This window comes from Cynoglossus semilaevis, chromosome 12, assembly GCF_000523025.1.
Source record: "Cynoglossus semilaevis isolate Cse_v1.0 chromosome 12, Cse_v1.0, whole genome shotgun sequence".
NCBI lineage: Eukaryota > Metazoa > Chordata > Actinopteri > Pleuronectiformes > Cynoglossidae > Cynoglossus > Cynoglossus semilaevis.
This window is the reverse complement of record NC_024318.1, coordinates 14,473,019-14,494,341: the sequence shown is the minus strand read 5'-3', so window position 1 is coordinate 14,494,341 and position 21,323 is coordinate 14,473,019. Positions and strand designations below refer to the sequence as shown.

Here is a 21,323-nt window from a genome sequence, read left to right as displayed (position 1 = left end):
AGTCTGGTGTATATACGTATTATATAAATGAAGCTTTTCGCTTTTGTGTCCACACAGTATGTAGGTATGTAGCACGATTTTTAAAAAAATCTACCAGTTTAATTAAACTTAATTGATAATACAATAAAGCAGCCAAAGAAGATTTTGAATTTGTTAAGCAGTTACTTAAAAAAAAAAATATATATATATATATTTTTTTTTTTAAGTAACTGCTATTGGAGACTCCAATGGAAAAAAAGAAGAAGTGGAGGGGGGTTACTCCATTGTTTGGCCAGTTAAGGGGGGGGGATTGATGCCGCATGCAGATGTGCTGCTGGCAACGGACATCTGCTCCCCCCTCCCCCCCCGGGCATTGTCACAGCAGACAGGGCAACTTTAAGAGCTGAGAGCCTGCCCGCGAAGAAAAGCCTTTGTTAATGATGTGCAGGCCATGGCCGGCACCCCTCCAGAGGCAGATATTAGCATGTTAAACACTGCGTTTATTGGAACATCTGATCACCTCCTGCCCTCTGCTTGGAACCAGAGTACACCAAAAGGATCTGAAAATATATTTGTTACATGATAATGTAACCGATACAGCACTCACAGTTTATCACTGCTCTCCGGGATTTCCTTTCCCCAACCCCTTTCTGTCCTACTTGCTTTTACACCCTCCTTGTGTTTGAACTCCCTTTGGTCCTTCCCTCATCTGCCTTTGACTCTGCTGGGGGTTGAACTTCCTCTTTCCTCTGTGTGGTAGGCCCATATTCAGATGTGAAAGCCGAGGCAAAAGACATCCCAGGCATCGTCACAATTTACATGGCCGAGTTCAAAATGGCAGATAAATGTTAAATCAAACATTTCGAATATTCATAGAAATGTCTGTACAAGTGTAATGGTAACTATTAATGTTTCCGTGTGCATGCCTGTGTGTGCACTTACTCGTTTGTGTTGGGTATGAGAAGTCTCATTTGCCTCAACAGATATTCCCTGGCGAGCGGAGGAGTCAGTGTACTGTGATTATGAACATGATTTATGCTTGTAGAGAGCTGCGATGAACATGGCTGATGTGCTTCATAACAAGCCAGTGTGGAGGCTTATTTGTGTGTGTGTGTGTGTGTTTTCTGTATTATTATTACGCACAGAAAGCAAGTGGAGAGACAGGACATGATAGCTCCTGAAGGAACAGGTGCTATTTGTCTCTCACTCTGTTCAACACCCCAACGTTTGGCATGTGGCTGTTTTTGGACACAGGATGCATGTTGGTTTTTTTTGTTTTTTTTCTCAGAGTGCTTGCTGTTACGTCCGCCTGTTTCTTGGTTACATGATTCCTAAGGAAGGAGAACAGGCTGGGAACACAGAAACATTAGAAACATCCACTCTCCAATATCTTTTTCAAAGTCATAGAGGCGAAACAACTAATATTGGTTCATCATGTTCTCGGAGGCTAATCCTCTACTTAACGCAATCATTTGGACACTGCACTAATAGCTCTTTCGGAACTCTTTTGAGAATTCCCATGACCAGGCCAATAATGGCTCCTCAAAATCCTATAGGAATTGATTGCAGGGGATTTCACTGTCATACGATTGTGCCGTGTGTTGCTGAGTGGATGGTAATGATTGTGAAATTACTGTGTTGCAGACATCAGACATTGCATTCATGCCTTTTGATGTGAAATCAAACAGCAAGAAGGATTTAGAGAGTAGCACTAGATAATACTATTGTCTCGTGTTGACAAGTGCACGGCCTTGGTTCTAAATAGATGGCTCTTTATTGTCATTGTTGGGGCAAATAAAATAGGTTCAGTGCCTAGACTGCGTCTTTTCAGAGAAGTGAAGATCAGAAGAGAGTTATTTGGTAGCTGTGAGTAATCATGGGACAGCTGTTGGGGAGACTGTTTGCAAAAGGAGTTTATTTTCTCTGAGAAAATAAGACATAATAATGCATAATTACTACAATGGTATTTGTGGTCTTTTCCTTCACTAACATATTCAGGGAATAGGTGAGTGACGTGGGTACTTATGTACAGTATGTGAGTTTCAACTTATGACGAAAATTAAGTTAAGTCTTGCCAAAGTGTGAATTTCTTACACTATGACTAAGAAGAAAAGAGAAAACAATGCAGGCGACGGTAAAAAGTCTGCGATTAATAACCTAAGCAGCCCATAAAGACTCTGATTAAACTGCTTATCTACCCTTTAAAATAGAATGGCTGCATTTTTTATGTAAAAACAATCGAGGGTTAAGCAACTTTTAAAGAAAGAAGCTTATATTCCTAGTGTATATTTCTAGCTGGCTGGTTGTAGTTTATTCTAAGTGAACATTAAGCTTTCTAATGTTCTTCCGTTTGGTTTTGCAGCTGTGTTGTTGTGTTTCGAGAGCCGTGAATCTCCATTTGAGTGGGAGCATTCCAGTCTACTGCCACTGATGCCTCATGCAGCGTACGATGCAGACATGTGTACAATGTCCAGTTGTTGAAGCTGACGAGCAGCCAAAGTTGTTCTTCACTCTCTCACAGCTGCTCCTGTCACAATGACAGCCTACAGTATACAAGTGCGTTAGAGCGCTCTGCCAATCCAAAATATTTAATTTGATCGTTGCTCCCAGTTCATCTGGCACAGCGGCTGGAAAACAAGCACATGATAGACCACTGAACAGTTTGACATCATTATGCTCTTCAAAGAAAGCAGTCACATTTAAAAATGCCAATAATTATGCAATTAGGGAATTTATTGTTAGTTCAGCTATTATTGCTGATACACACATGCCTCTGCCACAGCCTTTCACATACAATTCTTTGGATAATATATCTACAAGATATTGTTTTGGCAGTTTATTTAGTCAATATTATTGCATGATAATATTCTAAGTATGGTGCCTGTCATTAAAATCTGAGAGTCACCATTCAAACTTTTATTACTGTATGTGCAAACATCAGGGCAATAAAGGCTTCTTTTTTAAAAAAAAACAAAACGTGACACTCCCTTTCTGGTAATGTTCGTTTTATTGTGCAAGCAGCGTAGGGTTGACGGTTCAAGTCCTTTAGTCAGTAATGTAAAAACCGGACATAACCTGTAATCTGACTCATTCTACTTATCGTGACGTAAACAGCCGATAGAGTTATCATAAGAAGAAGTATACGAGTGTGAAACCTAGTTCCTACTGACCGCTATGGTGCCATGCTCACAAGTCTACTGGAGTCAACTTCCTGAGAATGAGTCTGTGATAATGGACTTTGATTTTCCTGTATATCAAGTCACTGAGAGCTTGAGTGTCAATTTGATGCAATGGTCATAAATACGTTTACAATGATAATTTAAATGCTCTGCTGTGAAACACACACACACATTGTATTCACAAAATATTCCAAGAAACAGAGATATGTAAATACTGTTGTTAGTTAGTATTAGCTGAGTCAGACGGTGTTTTGTTTAGAAGCAAATCATGTTGCATAGCATATGTTTAGTGGCTTAGCCCAGAAATGTTCCTATAATTTTTATTTTTTCTGCTGCCCCCTTACTTATGAATAATGACGCTTACTTTTGGACATGTAACAACAGAACAATTTATAAAAAAAAAGTGCCCACAATGGGATTCCAAAATTGTGAGAATCAAAGAGAAAATATCGTATATGTAGACGTAATGGCAGAGATTGACACAAATGAAGAGGTGAGAATTAAATGAATGAAGTGGTCTGCGGAAATGTTACATGGATGTTGAACACATTCTTTCCAACATGGAAAAATGTGTGCCTGAGTGTTTGCCAGTGGGGGAAAATAAGATCCTCCTCCTCCTCCTCTTCCTCCTCCTCCTCTCTTTGGCCTAGCCAGCATTTTAAAACACCTGCTGCTAACTTCCATGGAAACCTCAGAAGACTATTAGGAATAAATAACTCACAAACTCTCTCAACTTGGTGCGCTTGTACATGTGTGCTCGTGTTGTGTGTCCGTGTGGCTCTGCTGCAGGATCTGTCAGGAAACAAAGCACCATCTGCACGCAGCAGGCTGTCCTGACTGCCTGCTCCTCTCACTGGGTCAGAGACGAGGCTTTCTGTGAGCTTTGTTATAAAACCAACTGCTGCTGCTGCTGCTGCTGCTGCTGCTGCTGCTGTGGCTGCTCCACTGACAGATAATAATGCCCTCCTGGATGGCTGTTCCTTACAGCAGCCAGGGAGAAGGGAGACAAACTAATGAAGAGCGGCAGGAAGTGAAGCAATAGAGAAAAAAAAAGGCTGAAACAGACATACGGGATAGAAGGATGTGTGCAGCTCTGTCTGAGTGTTTGAGAGCTGCTGAAGTTTCCTGAAAATGATTACACTGGCTTACAGAAAGTACAGGCGCGGGGCATTGTATTTTATTTCCTCTTTTTCCTTCCTTCCTACTCCCTCTCTCCTGTCTTAGTGTCTCAGTAGGGAGGTGGCAGGAGCAAGAGGGGAAGGAGGAGGAAGGTTTCCATTGTGTGCTGGCACAGTCCCTGTTTGACTGCAGCTGACACAGACTTCTGTCAGATGGATCTATTCTGCTGATGTTAGGCAAGTAGTAAACTGGAAGGGGCATGTGAAGTGCTGAAGTGAGCCCCTGCCAGTGAAGAGATGTCTGTGTTTGCTCGCCTTTCTGCTGAGCACCACTTCACTCAAAAAAAAAAAAAAAAAACCTTTTTGCCCAAAACTGCTGACGGAGAGAAGGATGAGTCGGGGAGGCGAGGGTGAGGCAGAGAGAGTGTTGGGAGTTTTGGGAATCACACAGAGCTTTGGCCTTTGTGTGCCTGCAACACTGACATTTGGACCTGCTGCGGCTGAGAATAGAGTTTGCTGGATTTTTTTTTCTTTTCTTTCAACCATCTCTTGCTGCATACTTTTTTCCACTGCACACAAACGCTCAAAGATAGCAGCCAGCGAACCTTCAAACCTCATGAATATTCATGATAAGTCCACTTTTCCTCACTGGCCCCTGAGCTGTGTTTTTTTTTTTTTTTCACACTTAGAGACCTGTTGTGTTTTGTTTGATGGGCCCTGACATTTGAAAAGGTCCTTGAGTGGGAAAAAAAAGTTGTTTATGACAAGCAAGGTACACTCCTTGCAGCAAAGTAAAAATGACATTTTGAAAGGATCACAGGTGTCACAAATTTAAATGCTAATGGTTCCGCAAATACGCAGTCTACAGGATGGAGTGCAGAGTGTACACTTTCAGTATGCATAGCCAGCATCTGAGAGCTTCTCCAAAAAGATGGAGAAGGTGTAAAAACTCAGACCTTTCCATACGAATGGATTTGACAGTTTTCCCCACTGCTATAAAACTTTGGGATGTAAATGTTTATGGATAAAATCCACCGTTTCTCCAGTTGTGGCTGTGGGTATTCTCAAAACGTAATAATTTAGAAAAAAAAGCTTAAATCCAGTGAATCTGATTGCTCCGGGGAATCTGTTTTTAAAGTTCTTGCATCTGTGGTGTATTATTGCAGTAGTTATGATGCAAATAAAGTTTAACAGCTTGTTTTACAAGCCTGCTGATGATGTGTGGCAGTAAAGGGCTGCTGGTCTTAAGACAGGGTTTGGACTGGAGAGCTCAGTAGCACAGCATCAGTTACTACTGTACGAGCTGTGGTGTTAGCAGTAGGCAGCCACACAGGTGCCCTCAGTTCTTCCTGGACTTTGACCTCTTGGTGTTGTAGTTGGCCTCACTGCCCTGACTGCTGTCTTAAGTTTTACAGGGTGTCATTAAGTTATGCAAATAAGAAATGTTCAAAGAAAACAATATCTTTGTAATGATAGACACAATTTTAATCTTTGATTTTATCATTTTGCCTTCTTGTCCACATTAGGTCACGTCTCCATTCATTTTGTCTTCTTGTCCACATTAGGTCACGTCTCCTTGGACAAGTTTAATTAAACATGTCACTGACATTCTTTCTAAGAATGTTAGAATGATTTTTCGATTCAGCTTGTTGTCTTGCCAAGACTTTTCTGCATAGTTATGTCAATTAAAAAGTTCCAAAAGGGAAAGCTCGCCCAGCTGGTCAAACCAGCTGCTAAGAAAAGAGCTCTGAAAACAAAGCTGAACCCTGTCGTATCTACGTCTCTGAGTCATTTGTCTTCTCTTGGTACCTGATACTCAGAACTGCATTCACTAAATACATTTCTTTTGTGTGGCAGTGATAGATTGTCTCAGTGCCAGCTCTGAAAAAGTGGTTGCCTGTGTTTGTGAATAATAAAAGCATGGATTTAATTTTTCAAAGTGAGCAAATTATTGCTCTAAATGCAGAGACTACACACTGTGGGGAGTAAAATGTGTTCATTTTTGTGTTTCTTTTGTGACCGTGGCATTCGGTCCATCCGCATATCTGCATTGTTATAAACCTAAAAATCAAACTGCGACATGTTTATTCCCATAGTTGAAGTTTAAGCGGTCTGAATTCCACCCTTTTATGCACCAATCAGCCACTCTGCCTGCATAAACGCTGGCAGGAGTCCAAGCAGGGGAAACCTGGCAGGCATCCATAAGAGCATTTGACTTCTAAACCACACTGTTAAGTGAGCGGCTGCACTTCTCTTTGACTGAAATGAGCCGCGGAGATCAGCGCGGTTGCTTTTACACTGCCTCAGTGCTCATGTGCAAACTCACATACACACGCGTGTGCTCAGAACATGTCCTGCAAAAGCAATTGTGTCCTGGCTGCCGTGGATAGAGCTTCACACGGTGAGCCGTCGTCCTGCTCAACATCAGGCCTGCGTGAAGGGAAAAACATCGCCTTTTTACCGCAATTCACAAAGTGTCGGGAAAGTTGAGTGTGGAAGCTGAGCAATGACGCTTTATCACCTCAGCTATCTCCATTATGGCTGTGTATATTATCAATGTTTGGCAAGCCCAAGGCTACTGCTTTGATGCAGTGCTGCTGTGAAACTCAGTAAGACGGTTGGTGTCTTAACGTGTCAGCTTGTTCGCACAAAGATATGTTTGATTATTTCCCCCCTGTATGCAGCTGTTTGATTTTTGATCCTCAACAAAAAGGATTTACTGCGGGTTAATGTTTTACTCAGAGTGTAGCCACAGACTCCATCCCTGCTGCTCAGCCTTGTGTGAAATGTTACCCTCGAGACTTTGTGTAAGGTTTGGAGGAGTATTCCCTTAAGATTCAGACATGCTATTTCAGGAAAAAGTGCATGTGAATTCCATTTTGTGAATTCTCCAGCCCTATATGACACACTTACAGTAGGTGATGCATCGATACGTAAATCAGTGGTTCTTAACCTTTAATGGCTTGTGACTCCATTTTGACATCACACATTTTAGTAGCTTAGTAGATTGTAGCCCTCAATCAAGATGCAGCAGCTCAGATTTTTTATATGCTACATTTATTTTTATATGTTTATTATGCGAAACACCGTAGTTGAGGAAACCAAGGACCTCGTAGTCTTAAAACTACATACTAAATTAAGTAAAGCACAAACTTAATTTTTAATTTATTTATTTTTAATTTAAAAAATGTTTTTGTATATTAAGTATAACATACAAAAACATTTTTTTTAATTAAAAATATATATTTTAGGTTTATATTACCTATTGAATAATGGTAAGGTATTAAAATATATAATATTGCAATAAATATTATAAAGGTTATAATTCAGTTACAAACCTAGAGATGGAAAATGTCTAGAAAATGGTAAAGTAGTTGCAAAGTGTTTTATTTTTTTTCTACCTGACCTACAGATAGCCTGACAAATGAACTCATTTTATGCACAGACATACTGTAAAGGAGTAAAATGGATGTAAACATTTGTGCTGCTGCTGCTTTTGTTTTTATTACTGTGGGTCAGTGGGTATGAGTTGCCCTTTGGGGCTGACGTTCTGAACCCTGTTTACTCGGTTTCCTAACTGTATTTACATTTTACTGTAAAAGAAGCTGTAATGAGATGCTACCTGTGCATTCACGGTTAGTTTAATTAATGTTCAAAATTTTAAATACTCATGTTCTTTTAAATTGAAGTACTTTATTTGGACTCAGAGTGATTTCTGAACATTTTTTACATTTCAGTGTTTTACCTTCTCCTGTGGTGTGGAATCTGTGTACCAGAGTGTGTGCAAAAACTGGAGCATTTGCACTCATGTCATGAACCCATCTCTACAGTTAATTTGTAGTCAAATTGCTTTTGCGGTCGTTGCATATGCATCAGGTGCTCAGTTGTTAAGTGGTAGGAAAGGGCACACCATCAAGTTGACCAATTAAAAGCAGCACTCGTCATCCTCAAGTGTGTCTAATTAGACTAAGTCTATTCCAGTGGGATGTTGGTGAAAACTGTAATATATACAGTAACAGGCTGAGGTTTTTTCAACAGAAAATTAAGTACTTGTGCTTACATGGACCGTTACTCGCTCGGTAGACACAGAAATAGTTATTCTGCAACGGCTGCTCATTGGTATTCTTGTTTTGTATGTTTTGTATATACTGTGGAAAAAGCTAAATTAAGTAGTATGACACTGTACATAAATATCTATGTCACTCACCTACATTAACACTGTGGTAACATCATAATCTAGGACATAAAAAACAACAGTGGAGTCTGACTTAAGCTTGGGAGCCATAATGAAGCGCAGAAATTAGCGAAAGGACAACGCAAACGAAAGAAAGCGAATGTAGCACAATCAAATGTATGGCGTATTAACAAATAATTTTCTGTGTATAGTGCAGCGTTATCATTTATTTACTATGATGTAGGTCTGTAATGCAGAACATTAACCTCTACAGTGCAGATTTTCTCGTAATCATAAGTGAATATTGCTGTACCGTAACGTAATGTGGAGATGCTGTTTACCATGTCTGTGAATTTGCAAGTGCTTATACGTCTGTTTGAGGTGTTCTGAAAAAATAAATTGCCAATTGCGGTGATTTATTGCCGCACTTTTCTTTTAATTACATTAGGTGTGAGGAGCTGGAGTGAGCATGGCTTACAGGCTCTCCTACACAATGACTTTTCATTGCGTATGAGCATTTTCAGGAAGAGGCATTATTAGAAACCTGTGAATGTGTTCAAGTCAGCAGTTAGCACAGTGCTGCCGTGTTGTTTTGCTGAACGTAAGGGACGTAAAAGACGGGAGAATATTAGAGGAAGACGAGGGGGAAGGGAGAGAGGAAAACAAAGGTAGAGAAAGTGTGGGTGTGATGGAAATGTGGTTCAGAGAAAAGGTGAAAAGGAGAAATGATCAACCAAAAAAGACTCTAACTGCCAGAAGCTGACAGTTCACGAGAAGGGATGTGAAAAGAAACATGGAGAAGCTCAGTTGCTCTGACAGACGTTGAGATAGTGATGATGATGGAAGGCTAGAAAGAGCCGAGCAGTAATTGTCAGTAACTGGGTTATATAGAGGAGGAGAGGAGATGAAGGACGACCGGGGCTGACAGGGAGGAGCACAGTGTAAATCAGAGGTGTGAGTGACAGGTTAACGTGCCACACAGAGCCCTCACTATCAGATTAATGAGAGAAGAGAAACTTTAACCACCTTCTCTTCACTGCTGCTTCTTCCCCTGCTATCTTTTACTCTCAGGGACATAAATCACACACTCCCAAGAAGTGACATCTTACACAACTATTTTCACCAAATGTTCTAGATGTTAAACAGCCTTTGTTTACCAATATTCTGCATTATTGAGCTCTCCAGTTAGCTGGTGTAGCATCTTGAAAAAAAAAAAAAAAACGACAAAAAAAAAAAGGCTTCACTGTTTTAATACCTCTCTGATACCTTGGGTATTATTTCTTTATTTATTTGATAAACGTAACCCAACTGATCATGTGACACAAAAAAATAGGGAGGTGTCATGTCATGTACAGTACATTCTACATGCATGCATACATTAGTAATCAACAGTCAGTGGGGTTGATGGAAACTGATTAACATAATGTATATTTACCTGCGTACAAATGAATAATTGCAATCAGGCAATTTCACTTGTTGACAGAACAGCAGTTTACAGACCAATGATTCAGTTTAAGGTGTGGACAGAAACACGAAACAAAGCCACAGCTTATGAGTATAAACAAACAATGGAGGCATCTCCCTTGACAGCCAGATACACCTGTGCGTGTGTGTAGTTACAGCATACTTTACCAAACGTAAAAAAAGGGTTTTTACTTTCTTCATCTTTGTAAACTCAGATCTATCTGAGAAAAATAGAGACTACTAAGTAGGTTGTTTTTCTAAATTGTCTAACAAATAAGAAACACATTTCTGAAGATGGTTATTGCTGCTGAAAAAAATGATTTTTGTCCAATTAGTCCACTACATTTGCAAGGAATTTCCTGAGCTGTGGCTCAGACGTCTACCAGTGAAGGCATATTGATCGATTCATACCGACTGATCGGTAAAAATCAATGTAGCTTAACGCCCATGACATTTTAGGAATATGTTTGCTACATTTTGTTGTCAAAGACAACGACACATTCTGAAGCAAATTCAAAAACTAAAAAACAATAATGTTGCAAACAAGAGCACAGTGTGTGTTACTCGTTAATATTACACACCAACCAGATGTCAACCAAAATATTCTATGACCGCGAGCCGTGAATGTTTTAGCGAGTTCTTATGAAGAACAGATTGAATCTGCATTTTTTTTAAAGTCCCGATTTTAAATCAATTCTCATTAAACTCGTTAAACTAAAACATGATGAGGAGCGCGTTTGCAGAAACCCTCCCAGTCACTTGTGCTGGTTTCTGGCTGCTTATTTTTCCACTGAGACGTTTACGTTATAAGACTGTATTAAAAGAGTTTATACTGAATTAATGACCAGATGCACTCATGACCCGCGATTTCCAGCCCAGAGTAACAGCACGTCTCCTACTATCTATTCATAGCCAAGCCTGTATGACTCCCCCAACTCTGCTGGCTCTGACTGTCCGATTACTAGGCTGGGTCTCCTCTGACTCCCACATGTGGAGCTTTGGCTAATTTTTGGGAAGGTTGTGAAGGGATGGAAGATCAAGTTTAGCAATCACAATGTCTTCTGTAGTATTTATTTTTAAAGCTATTCAAGGCCATTTGTGGCAGTGATGGTGATATTTGCAGGAATTATATTGAAATTGTTGAGTGTTAGCACCTGCAGCCGTGTCCATTTTTTTTTTAACATCCACTCAGCTGCCCTGCCCCACTCCACCCCCTCTTTACCACAGCTGGGAACAGCTGTCAAAATAAAGATGCAATGCATCAATTTATCATTAGGGCCATAATGCTCAGCGCGCCTCCACCCCCAACCTGAACATAATGGTTATAATTGCAGTTGCGGAGCAAACATCAATACATCTTCATATAAATAGCCAAGTGAGAGCCATTTTCAGAGTGCATCAATGCCAGGGCTGAGCCCCGAGGCCAATATATGTGGTCAGGGTAAAATGCGTAGGTGCTGAAAAAAATAACAGAAAAAGATGCAGGTAAGCGGGTAGAGGAGTCTGGGTGTCACAGTAGACTGATCCTGACTCATCCAGACAATGTTCGAGCGCTTTCCTTTTCTCTGGCCCCTTCACTACCCTCCCTCCATGTTTTTATTCAGCTGATACAACAGCCTGACGCCTGCTGACTAACTGACCCACTTTCCTCTGTGTGACCCCCTGTGTGTGTGTGTGAGAGCGAGAGACTCCTTGCCTGTCAACATGTGTATCTCTGTGTGTGTATGTGTTGGCATGTCCAGCTGCAGCAAGAACCCGATGGACAATTGCTCCTAAGGGAATAAAACCTAACAACAATGACTTTTGTTAGGTTTATTTTCTCACTCTTGCGTTTGTCTAAGGCTTTGGGGAAAGCAGTAACACCTATTTATTTCTGAAAACAGGGTGAGGCTCCCTCTAGTGGATGTTTCCTGTATTAAGAAAAAATACTCTGAAGATGATATTTTACTGAAGATGATATTTACTGGTGGAAGAGATATTTTCAGTTCCACAATATTGACAAAATAAAGTCATATTATCTGTGGAAATACTGTTTGAAATCACTCTGCATTAAATGAGAAACGCAAAGCAGCAAATACATGGTTCATTTAATTTTTTTAAAAGGTTCTTAATTGTTTTGTTTATAGAAAAGTTCAAGACCATTTCTTCCATTTTTTTTTGCATTTCAACTTGTATAACAAACAAATTATTTACTTACTGAAATTTACCATTGCCTTACTCTAGAGACCAGTGATTGAATTGTCACCTGTCCATATTAATAGTTGCCTTTTTTGCACTAGAACCAGACTAATTTGTTTTCACCTGTTTTGAATTCCAGGGCTAAGATACCTCCCTTAAAGGATTTAAAGCTTTGAAGAGAGAAGTTGGATAGAAAAAAAATATATCTATAAAGAGAGAGGAGAGAGACGAACCAATGGCTCTGGTTGACAAACATAAAGTAAAACGTCAGCGGTTGGACAAAATCTGTGAGGGTAAGAGACATATTTTCTTTTACTTATATTTATTTTGTTCTGCTTTTTATAATCGTATGGATGTGATGTGATAGACATGGAATCCACACAGTCAGGGAAAACCAGTGTTTGTTTCCATTTACGTGATACTCTCCATTTTGTCTTAGGTAAAATGAGCGCTTTAAAAAGGGTCTATTCATGCCAAGGCTTTAATCTTGTTGGGTTTTCTTTGTTTTGTCTAAGGAGCATCAGTGTAAACCAAACGTAACAAATGAATTAAGTAGCATTCAGTTCCACAGAAAACCTCAGCTCTGTCACTGTCTGCTTTCCTTGTTAATGACAGGATCAATCTGCCAACATACTGGAATTTCCCCCATTTTTCTAGTCTCCGTGTCTGGTCTTAGAACTGTGTACAGGAGGTTGATTTATGTTAAAGTAAAAAAAATATATCTGAAGGTTGATTCATTACGTTGTCACAGCTGTGTAAAATCTGTTCAACCATAAAAAGAGGTTTTGTATAAACCACGGGCATACGACGTTCTACACCAATATATCAGAGCTATCTCATCAGCGAAGACAAAAGACAGACTGAGGCGTGAAATAGAAATCAAAGTTCATATAATGTGTATTGACTAAAGCAAGAGCCTGTGATTGGGACTCGTGTAGCTTGCATGGGAATGCGCATGGTGGGTATTCAACCAAAGTCTCCCGTAATCTCCATCAATCTTCCCAAGTTAACTGTATTAATCCAATGATTCTTTGTGCATGGATTACATCTTTGTTTTGTGCACATTCCTGTTGTCTGAATTGACTATGGAGTAGATTGTATGTGTCGCTGGATTTTTTTAATTGCTTTTGATTGTGATTTGTCTGATCAACCCTGCTGGATTTTTTTAATTGCTGAAAGTTTTTATTTCAATTCCACATCCCTCTCACTCATTTCTTCTAATTTCTGATTTTTTTGATTGTGATTTGTCTGATCAACCCACACATTACCTAACACTGAGACCTAAGAGTTTTATTTGTGAATGTGTTATCTTAGGTTATTATATTCATCAAATATATACATCACATATATATATATATGCTATATACAGTATATACATATTATCCATGTATGTATGTATACAGCATATATATGATTATATTTGTGTGTGTATATATTGAGTTGTGTGTTGACTAGTAGCTGTGTAAAACATCTGCTGTCGGCATAATTCCCTGCACTTCCTCTCACATTAATTGTATCTCTTTCTTCTCCATCTCCTCTTCACATAGATGCTCTCACAAACTCTTATCCCACCCTCCCTTGCCATCTCCTTCTGTCCATTCCATCTGTGTACCCAGCATGCATTGGCACAGGCACGAGCGTGAGCCTGTGCCATCTCTGTTTAGTCAGAATGAGCTGACTGATCCGGACAGACACGGGATGTTAGTGAATTAGGTCGCAGTGACAGCATGTTCGGAAATGTTGATTTAAGAGTTGGGAATCTGTGCTTGGATGCAAACACCACAAGGTGGAGTAGTGCAATTTGTCATAGCAATTACATGCATTTTTAGCTGCCAGTTGAACAAAAACTGAAAAAAAAGTGGAAACTCTGCAACATTTAAAATAAATATTGTACCCACTGAGGATAAAATACCGTAATATAACTTGCAGTATTGCAATGTTTATCATTGAATTTAAAAGGGAGAATAAGAGTTTGTCTGGTGAGTTTGAAAAAGGAGATGTCATACTTTCCTTTAAATATGGGGGTGGGGTATCTACCTCTCTGCATACAAACCACCACCACCACCACTGGCATCCAACTCTGGTATTAGATCACCAGACCCCCAACCCCCACACCCTCTTTCTAGCCTTGTTCCAGGCTCAACACCAACACCCATATAACCCTTTATAGGCTTTGTGCAGCAGCACAGAGGGGGCAGTGGGCGACTGGGAGGGAACAAAGGAAAAGAACAGTTTTTTTCAGTGGACAAGAATGAACAACTGTCGTCATGATCATCAGACTGACATGCACTTTGACAAAACTGATTATTCTATGAATTTGTTTCCTTTTTCTTTTTTTTTACAGTCTAGTGTCTGCGTTCATTGTAGCTGGCATTTGTCTCTGCGGTTGTTAAATGTTGGAACTTTCCAGTTCCTGGAAAATAATGAAATTCCAAATGAACTCTGCAGAGCCAACATTTAATATACCTGTGGTTTTTCTGGATTGGCCTGGAGACCGCATTAAGAGGAAGGCACCCTAAGGAGATGAATAATGGACAAAGTGATGTCTCTCTCCATAACGTAGCTGACGCGCTGTATGTTACAGAGAATTCAAGGAGCTTTTTCTGTTGCACTTATGTAAGCCATGCATTATTTATGCATGTATAAGAATGGTCATTAAGATAAGTTGCCCTGCCATAGACCGCCTGCCATGGACGTCAATTTTTCAGTATGTTTAGTAACAATAAAGAACGGCTTATTAGAGGGAAATGACTCTGTTGAATGAATCGCACGGAGAGCAACCATGTAAATAATGTGTCATCAGTTTTGCATTGCAATTCGACCCGCAGCATTATTCATTACAGCAGCGCTGTCAGTGTGATCCCCTTTTTAGTTAGTGGCCCACAGTCGTGCATAAGTCATTGCGTTTAACATTTATATCATGCTGTGAGTACGTGACATGTCACTGTTTGGAAGACGGTTGTTTTTATTTCTCTCGCACTGCAGTATTCACTTTGAGTTAGTGTGTGATCTAGTATGCATGTGTGCATTGCAGTCCAAGGCCGAGGCTGATGCAGCTGGAGTGTGCGTTTGTGTCTGTATGTTCATCCCTGTGTACATTTAATTGACATCTACAAGCCACAATGGCTGGATGGTTTCATATTTTTGTTTTTTTTTTGCATGTGAGAATTCGGATGAGCATAACAGCCTTATGTCCATAATCCAGAGTTTCTGACGATTTGCATTTTTTGGGATCCACCCTCCATTTTCTGTATTTTACTAAAGGTTGAAAAACCACAGGCAACGTAAGACTGTAAAACCAAGCGGTCAGATGGCTCATCGACAGAGTCTCCCTAATTGTTTATTTAACAACTGTAACTCTAGTGCTCGCTGCCAACTGTAGATTAATCTGTACTGCTTTAAACTCATCTCCCTGCCTGGGGATTAATGCAGTTTTCTTCAACAGTGGAAGAAATGTTACACCAACAGTACGAATCCACTAATCCAGGCTTACAAAGGAGAGTCGTAGCAACAGTATTGGCGGTGAAAGATGTCAACATAATTGCATCCTTAAACATTTATTCATTCACTTAAGGTCTTACTCACTCTGAGGTTTTCAGGGGCTTCTTCGGAGTTGGTATTATATTTGTTCTGAAATCCTCAGCTTAATTCCTAAATCCCTCTTTCTCTGTGAATCAGGCATTGTGTGTGTGTGTGTGTGTGTGCGCAGTCTGGCGATGTGACAAATGAAAAGATTTGAAAAAACCTTTTTACTTTCCTGTGAATTAGTGGTTCTACAAAGCCTGGTCTATGTTGTTAGGTTGGAGATTGACCATGTGTTTGTTTTAAATAAAAGCCCATTTCATATAGTTCATGCTATTGTTTACTCGATTGGTTAGTGCAGTTGTCAAATTCTGTGTATAATCATAACAATGTCAAACAATGGTAATTTTATTTTTTTTATTTTTTTATTGAGGAAAAGATTGTTGCAGCCATTTTTAGCGTTCTGTTAACTATTAATTCCCATCTTAGACTGTCTTTATTTTTAGCCCCTTTGACACCTCTGACATAAGATATTTAGGGCAACACACATGTGTCAAATCAAACATTTCAGACTGTACTAAGCTGTTTTGATCTTGATGAGAACAAAGGGACTAATGAAACAAATGACAAAAGTATTTTTGTTCTTGAGCTTGTTGGGGTTATTTTTTTAAAATACTTTTATATTGCTGCAAAACCACCTGCTGTGCAACAGGAACCACTTTTTAATCCATCTCTTTAATCCAATCAAAAAGCACATTTTGTGATCTTCGGAGATGCTGGAGCTGTAAGCATTGGCTGCTTTCAGCTGGTTGCATGCTCCATACCCAGTCAGATCCATGTGTCTGAGCGGGTCCATCATTTATTTTCATCATTTTGTCATCACACATTGTGGGAACGTTTGAACGCTGTCATTTATAGATTTCTCCACAGATGTTAACAAAAGCTCTCAAGAGCCCTTCTTTTGTCAGTTCCTTTGTGTCAGTCAAGTCAAGCAATGACTTGAAAGATTTTATTCAAACAAGTGGAATTCTTTCATGCCCTTCAACTGAGAATAAAAGTGGGAAAGACGTTTGTGTTTAGGTGATTAAAGGCACAAGTAAACTTGACTGACGCCGTGAAAGAAAGAAAAATGAAAACCCTCGTTGTTTAATGGACACAAAATGGGCTTCAAAGTGTTGTTCTTTTACGAAATGAATAATTCATGTTTATAATTGTCAGATCTTTCTGACAACATTAGCTTTGCCTTTTCATTCTCATTCATATTGTGAATTCACTTTAACATTACAATAAAAAAAGACCCTGTAATCCCACCACCTGAAATAGTTTTGAAGCAGCTGCCATTAGGTTTTTCCAAAATGGAATACTCTTCCTTTTATTGTTCTTGTCTAATGAAGAACGATAAATAAACAAGACATTTGAGCCGATGACAGAAATGCTTTGCTTTTCGCTTTTTGCTGATGTCGACTGAGATTTTTGTCCCACATTAGAGATGGATAAACATTTTGCCACGGCCAGATAAGAGATAAAACTTTGGAAACGGAAACAGAACTTCCTCACCTTGTGTGTTTTCGTGGATTCAGTGGAGTAGAAGGATCAGTGTTGGACTACGATAAGATTTGTTGGCAGGAGGTCGGCTGTATGAGGTAATTGAACTATGTCTCTGTTCAAAGCTTATATAAAGCTAACAGGACAGGACGAAACAATACAACATTATTGTGGTATTTTCAGTCACTGTGTGGCACAGAATGAAGTGACAAAAAATGCAAGTATAATGCAGAAATCCCATTAAGTAGTTTAATTACATGCTAGTGTATGTGTGAGCAAGAATGAAAAACAATGTCAGTGACTGGGTGCCATTTCTGAGTTCCTTGCTGTTGTTTGGTGGCTCTCCAGCGGACCTGGGGCCTGTAGGATTAGTGTCTAATCGGAGTGGATTTAATGTATACTGACGGGACGTGAGTCTTAGCTCAGAGAACTGTATTTCATTTGTTTTCAATGAAGCCGTGTGGCTTGCCAGACATTTTCTCTCTCGTCGTAACTCTGCAAAAGTTAAGACTCAGACTCATCGCAGACAGCATCCAAAAGCTGAGGTAGGTGACTCTGCTTGAAATAGTTTAGCATTTGGGGGGGGCCTGACCCTTATTGATCGGAATGACATTACAATCAATATTGTCATTGCCAACATCATGCTTTTATGTGGCTGAAATGATGTCACAGTTGGAAGTGGAATTAAAACAGGCTTTATTTGGATGTAATCCCTTAGAGCAATCGGCAGAGCATGTAAAATGTCCAAGAGAGAGATAAACCCCGTTGGATTAGTACAAGCTCCTGCCCATCCCAACCTATAAACCACCCTATCCCGTCTCTTCATTTTTTTTTTATCAAACATTTACTATACGAGCTGAGCATCTCGATACATGGACTAGCTGTTCTACCTCGGTTCTTTTCTCTGTTTCTGTGGTTACTTGTGACGTGGTGTCCTTTTTCATTGTGAACAACAAGACGAAATGACCAGAGATTAATTATTCAAGAACCACCTGCCAAGAGGACAGTCATCTGATAGCATGGACTTACAATATTACAACCTGATATCTGGTGAAACAGTATAACCTGTTTCAGCTTCCTGCTTTTTCTTTTTCTTTTTTTTTTGCTGTATATAGATTTTCCTTAAAACTTTTAATTCTGAATTACATGAAGTTTTGAAAAAGAAAAAAATAGAATTTATTTGTTATTTTTTCCCATCATTAATTATTTTTAGCTGTCTTCACTTTTTGCCAATGCTCGTCACTACCAAACAGTTAGGTCTTGGTCGCTCCCACAGTTGGGACACATTAGGCGGGCATGAGGGTCAGTGGGACAGAGCTGAAAGTGTCTACGATCAGCAGGGAAGACTATTAGGCCGGCGCAGCTCTTTGTCCTACGGAGAGGGAGGAGGGTGGTACGAGCCTCCACCAGGGGTGCGTCCCTCTGACCTGGATTTGAAACGTGATCAGTATTCCTGCCAGGACTCTCTCTACGGACAGGTTCACACAGAGCGGCAAGACCCACGAGCAATGAGAAAGAGCTCAGTGCCAGACCTCCAGCACTACGAACGTGGACCAATGTCTCACAGAGGATCTATTTCACATCAGGATTATTATTCCCACGACCCAGCAATGACTCCTCGACCACCTGAGGGCTTTTACCGTCCAGAACACCAGCCTCCTCCTCCGCCTCAGTCACATCCACTTAGCAGGTCGAGTTCTCATTTTGGTATAACACCTGGGGCTCGTGCTGGATGGGATCAAGGTCAAGGAGGAAGAACCGGAACCCAGGTCTCCTCATCACCTTTACCACCTCCTCCTCCTCCTCCTCCGCCCCCAACGGCTCACGAGTTAAATCAAGTTTATAGAGAACCTGGTGCTGTGAACTCTGCCAAGATGATGCCTGATGGCCCACAGCGTCGACCCTCCAGGGCTCCCTCGCCTGCTCACTATGGTATGGAACACATGTCTCCAAAGTATGCTAGTGAGCCTCCGCCTGTGACCTGTCAACCACTTTACACTGATGTTAATGGACGACCACTGGAGCAGTCTGCTACCTGCCTAGTCATAGATCCTGTTACTCAGGGTGTAATAATGAGGCAAGAGACTGCCCCACCTTACACCATTCAGCAGCAGCAAGTACAGCAGCAGCAGCAAATACAACAGCAGCAGCAAATGCAACAGCAGCAGCAAATGCAAGAACAACAGCAGCATTTACAACAGCAACAGTTCACCCAACAACAACTTCAGCAGCAGCAGTTGCAGCAACTGCAGCAACAACAGGCGCATCGGCAACAAATACAGCAGCAACAGTTACAGCAGCAACAACATTTACAGCAGCAGTTGCAACAACAGCCTATACCACATGTACCCACAATACCTGTATCTGACCCTAATTTGCCTATTACCCCCCAACTCCCTCCCCCACCTCCTCCTCCCACAGTGCAAACAATTGCCCCATCTGCAATGGGTCCTGTGGAAACCGTCCCACCTTTAGCTCCCCCTCCCGGACAGGTTCACACAGAGCGGCAAGACCCACGAGCAATGAGAAAGAGCTCAGTGCCAGACCTCCAGCACTACGAACGTGGACCAATGTCTCACAGAGGATCTATTTCACATCAGGATTATTATTCCCACGACCCAGCAATGACTCCTCGACCACCTGAGGGCTTTTACCGTCCAGAACACCAGCCTCCTCCTCCGCCTCAGTCACATCCACTTAGCAGGTCGAGTTCTCATTTTGGTATAACACCTGGGGCTCGTGCTGGATGGGATCAAGGTCAAGGAGGAAGAACCGGAACCCAGGTCTCCTCATCACCTTTACCACCTCCTCCTCCTCCTCCTCCGCCCCCAACGGCTCACGAGTTAAATCAAGTTTATAGAGAACCTGGTGCTGTGAACTCTGCCAAGATGATGCCTGATGGCCCACAGCGTCGACCCTCCAGGGCTCCCTCGCCTGCTCACTATGGTATGGAACACATGTCTCCAAAGTATGCTAGTGAGCCTCCGCCTGTGACCTGTCAACCACTTTACACTGATGTTAATGGACGACCACTGGAGCAGTCTGCTACCTGCCTAGTCATAGATCCCGTTACTCAGGGTGTAATAATGAGGCAAGAGACTGCCCCACCTTACACCATTCAGCAGCAGCAGCAGCAAGTACAGCAGCAGCAGCAAATACAGCAGCAGCAGCAAATACAACAGCAGCAGCAAATGCAACAGCAGCAGCAAATGCAAGAACAACAGCAGCATTTACAACAGCAACAGTTCACCCAACAACAACTTCAGCAGCAGCAGTTGCAGCAACTGCAGCAACAACAGGCGCATCGGCAACAAATACAGCAGCAACAGTTACAGCAGCAACAACATTTACAGCAGCAGTTGCAACAACAGCCTATACCACATGTACCCACAATACCTGTATCTGACCCTAATTTGCCTATTACCCCCCAACTCCCTCCCCCACCTCCTCCTCCCACAGTGCAAACAATTGCCCCATCTGCAATGGGTCCTGTGGAAACCGTCCCACCTTTAGCCCCTCATCCCCAAGCCACTCCGCTTCCTGCTCCTCTTCCTCCACCTCCTTCACTTCTGTCACAGGCACCTTTGCCAGTGGACGCCAAGAAAACCGTGGATCCTGAGTTTGTTGCGTTGCTGCGGAATGAGGGCATAACAGAGAGCACCATTTCGTCTGTTATTCAGCAAGGTTTCGACTCCACTGGCATGCTGGCTGTTATGGAGGAAAATGATGTTCGCACAGTTGCCCCCAACCTCGGACAGGCGCGTGTGCTGTTTCGTTTGGTCCAGAAGTTTAAACGCCCTACTGAGGCTCCGCCAGCCCACCTGCAGCCTCAAACACCAATGAGAGGCAGATCTAATAGCTTCAGCCACCGCTCTGACATTTACCACCACCAACAACACCAACATCTGCCGCAATCTCAACAATCTCTAACTTTGGAATCCCAACTAATGCCTCCACCAACCCCTGGAGTTATGCAGACAATGTCCCCCAGAATGGGAGAGGTCATGAGTAGGAGACCCAGCAGTGCTCCTTCTCAGCAACTCCTAGAAGCATCCGGTGGCTACCCGAACCATCCACCACGCTCTCCAGTTCCTTATGCTGGACCTATTATGCCTGTACCTTCAAGACCCATGTCAGCCTACTCTTCTGGGGCCACAGTGCCAG

General features: G+C 41.4%; 1 protein-coding gene across 3 annotated transcripts in view; it reads left to right on the top strand.

Annotated features, from left to right (window-relative positions):
* Positions 1 to 21,323, top strand: part of ctbp2a (C-terminal binding protein 2a) — a 47,417-nt gene that overhangs the window by 1,665 nt on the left and 24,429 nt on the right. For 2 of the 3 annotated variants that reach the window (XM_025061194.1, XM_025061195.1), the window contains exon 1: positions 12,328 to 12,385. In XM_025061194.1, coding sequence (XP_024916962.1) covers positions 12,328 to 12,385 — 58 coding nt within the window. Of the gene's footprint in view, positions 1 to 12,231; positions 12,386 to 21,323 lie in introns of those variants that run through there. The other variant, XM_008322403.3, reaches the window with a different exon arrangement.